General features: G+C 32.1%; 1 protein-coding gene across 1 annotated transcript; it reads left to right on the plus strand.

Moving 5' to 3' along the window:
• The first annotated feature begins 1,792 nt into the window (after positions 1-1,792).
• On the plus strand, positions 1,793-2,621 carry LOC126710270 (uncharacterized protein At5g01610-like). The gene has a single exon (XM_050410655.1). The coding sequence runs from the start codon at positions 1,918-1,920 to the stop codon at positions 2,473-2,475; it is 558 nt and encodes a 185-aa protein (XP_050266612.1). The 5' UTR covers positions 1,793-1,917; the 3' UTR covers positions 2,476-2,621.
• Positions 2,622-2,936: the final 315 nt, after the last annotated feature.

Consider the following 2,936-nt stretch of genomic DNA (forward strand, 5'->3'; position numbering starts at 1 on the left):
CAATTTAACAGCCATCTGTCATTTCTTCCCTATTCTTTTATTTCTCATCCTGTGTAATATTTAAAAAGCTATAGTAATATTATTAGTAATTAACGGGTGATGTACAAAAGCACTCTTTGAGTCCGATATCACATTTGGCAGGATGAGTTTTAGCCAATTGGCCAAAACTTTAGATACAATTCTAGAAACAACATTACCTAAACTAATAGGGCAGTAGTTAGCAACATTTTTCGGGTCTTTTTTTTTTTTTTTTTGGTATAAGGACAATGTGGGGATAATTTATTTTATGTAGCACGTGATCAGAATGGAGTACAAATAACACTGCATTAGTTACATTACTACCAACTATATGTCAATATTTTTAGAAGAAAAAAAAGGGGACATAACATCAAGTCCGGGTGATTTGGAGGTGTGCATGTTGAATAAAGCTCACTTGAAAGCCCTATTCCTTGATATATGAAAGGGCTATTTTCTTTGCAAGCTAGAATCGTTGTATCATAATTAATGAGTTTGTGACATGCGACCAACGTTTCCTCAACTAACTATATGTTGGCTGAATTATTAGTTCTTTAAATTGAAGAATTTTTACCACTCAAAAATTTTAGTCCATTAAATTTGATTCTATTTTTAGAATGGCCATTTGATCAATCTTCATGACCAAAAAATCTAGTATCACAAAAAAAAATGAACATTTTTGTTACAATTAGTGGACTATGAGTAATGGAAAAAAAAGTTATGATCCATTTAAAAATTTTAATAGGCAATTAATTACAATGTGTTAGGTAAGATAATTGTGGCACGACTTTTTATGTGATAGTAAAATTATTTTTTCATAACTAGTCTAATAGTTTTTTTTTTTTTTTTTTTTTAAGAAGGAAAGACTAGTCTGATAGTTTTTTTTTTTTTTTTTTTTTTTTTTTTTTTTTTTTTTTTTTTTTTTTATTTATAGGAACTAGTCTGATAGTTAAGTGCAAACAAAACATTGATTTCCCCCCTTTTTTTCACCTTAATCAAATTTATTCTGGAGACGAGATTGTAAAATCAAATTTTATATATTTCAAAAATATGGTTGCAACTTGCAAGTTGCGAGTAGGGGCAAATGGGCCGTTCGGAAATTAACTGCGTTCTAATAATATGTTAGATAATGAATAAAATAATTTAAAATGAATAGTAAAATAATAATAATATACTTTAAAATTGTTCAAATGTTTAATAATAGAAATTTAATGGATATAAAATTTGAACCTATCTAAAATTAATAGAGTTTCACACCTCAACTATAATTTTAATTTTAATTATTGTTATTGTACACGTAACATAGGGTAGTATCCTTCCTTTTTTCTTTTTCTTTTTGTTAAAAGTTACAACCAGGAATTTTCAGGACCAATATTTATTATATACGACTCTTTTTTTTTTCATCTTTAAAATAGCTATGTTTTTTCTAGCTTAAAATATAAATTGCACACTCAAATTTTGATTAAAATTCAGTTTGGTCTTTTAATTTCACTTTCACTCAATTCAATCTTTAAACTTTAAATTTTGTTTAATTCAGTTCTTTCATTTAACTATTTAAGTCTCAATTAGAATTGCATTATTAATTTTCAACTTTATTCAAAACAAAATTATTTTGAATATAACTAAAAATTGCTGGACAGAAATAAATCAAAGTAAAGTTACTAAATTAAAATTTCAACAAAATTAAAGGATGTAATTTGTAATTTTTTTTTTTTTTGGGTTGGGGTTGGTATCATCCGATCAACGTCATTATTTCTTCCTAGAAAGTCTTCTATATCATCCTAAGCTACCATCGAAATAGAGCCGTGCTTGACCATTTCTCCCAGAAAACAACAAATACTGAAACTCTCCACCATCAGACTCCAGACACAGAAACAATCACACGCACACACAGAAAACCAAATGGCAAAGCTCTCCTTCTCTATTATGTCTCTCATGGCAACGAATCTCACCCTCTTCTTCTTCTTCTTCCTCCTCCTATCACCACTCGGCACGTCATCCCCTACCCCCAAAACCATCACCAACCCCATAGAAGATGATAAAAAGTCGGCATACGACGCCCTCGCGGATTTCAACTTCCCACAGGGTCTACTTCCAAAGGGTGCGTTGGGATACGAACTGGACCAAAGCACAGGTGGATTCAAGGCCTTTCTCAACGGTTCCTGCAGTTTCTCTCTTGAAGGTTCCTACGATTTGAAATACCAGTCAACCATCTCAGGCTACATATCGCAGAACAAGCTCACCAGCCTCACTGGGGTCAGCGTTAAGATCTTGTTCTTGTGGCTCAACATCGTCGAGGTGGGCAGGGATGGCGATGACATTTACTTCTCTGTTGGGATTGCTTCCGCTTCTTTTCCTATCGATAATTTCTACGAGTGTCCTCAGTGTGGCTGTGGATTGAACTGCGGGAGTCAGCAAGTAAGGAAATTTAGATTCAACCCTTTTGTTTCTTCTAGTTGAAGATCAATTATTTTGAAATTGTAAAGTAAAAGAAAAAAATCTGGGTTTTGTTTTAAATGAGATTATTGGAACTGGGTTTCAGTTATTTCATCAATATGATGGGATTTGATACTTGTTTAAGTTGGTTAAAGATCGAATTTTTATTTTGTGCTTGTCTTGTATGTCTTTAATTTGATATGTCATTGGTAATAATTGAGTCGAATAGTTTTGTTGAATTTGATCAAAGTAGATCTGTTTTGAAAGACTGGTGAGAACTGATGGTCAAACTCCCTCATATAGGGAGCTGTGAAGTGCCATTGGGTTAGCTATACTTATGATCTGATTGTACTCCTTAGCAGTTAGCCGATATGTTAATTGATACGGAGGCTTTAGGATTTATCTTGTTGAAGTGCATACTGGTTGAATAATTGGTTGTTTTTTGGGACTGTCTTGTTTGTTTCCAAAGTGTTTTGACTGAAACT

The sequence above is a fragment of the Quercus robur genome, chromosome 12 (assembly GCF_932294415.1).
Source record: "Quercus robur chromosome 12, dhQueRobu3.1, whole genome shotgun sequence".
Taxonomy (NCBI): Eukaryota; Viridiplantae; Streptophyta; class Magnoliopsida; order Fagales; family Fagaceae; genus Quercus; species Quercus robur.

What these genes read in the sequence shown, in the direction of transcription:
- LOC126710270 (XM_050410655.1), top strand. Translation starts at nt 1,918, where the DNA reads ATGGCAAAGCTCTCCTTCTCTATTATGTCTCTCATGGCAACGAATCTC.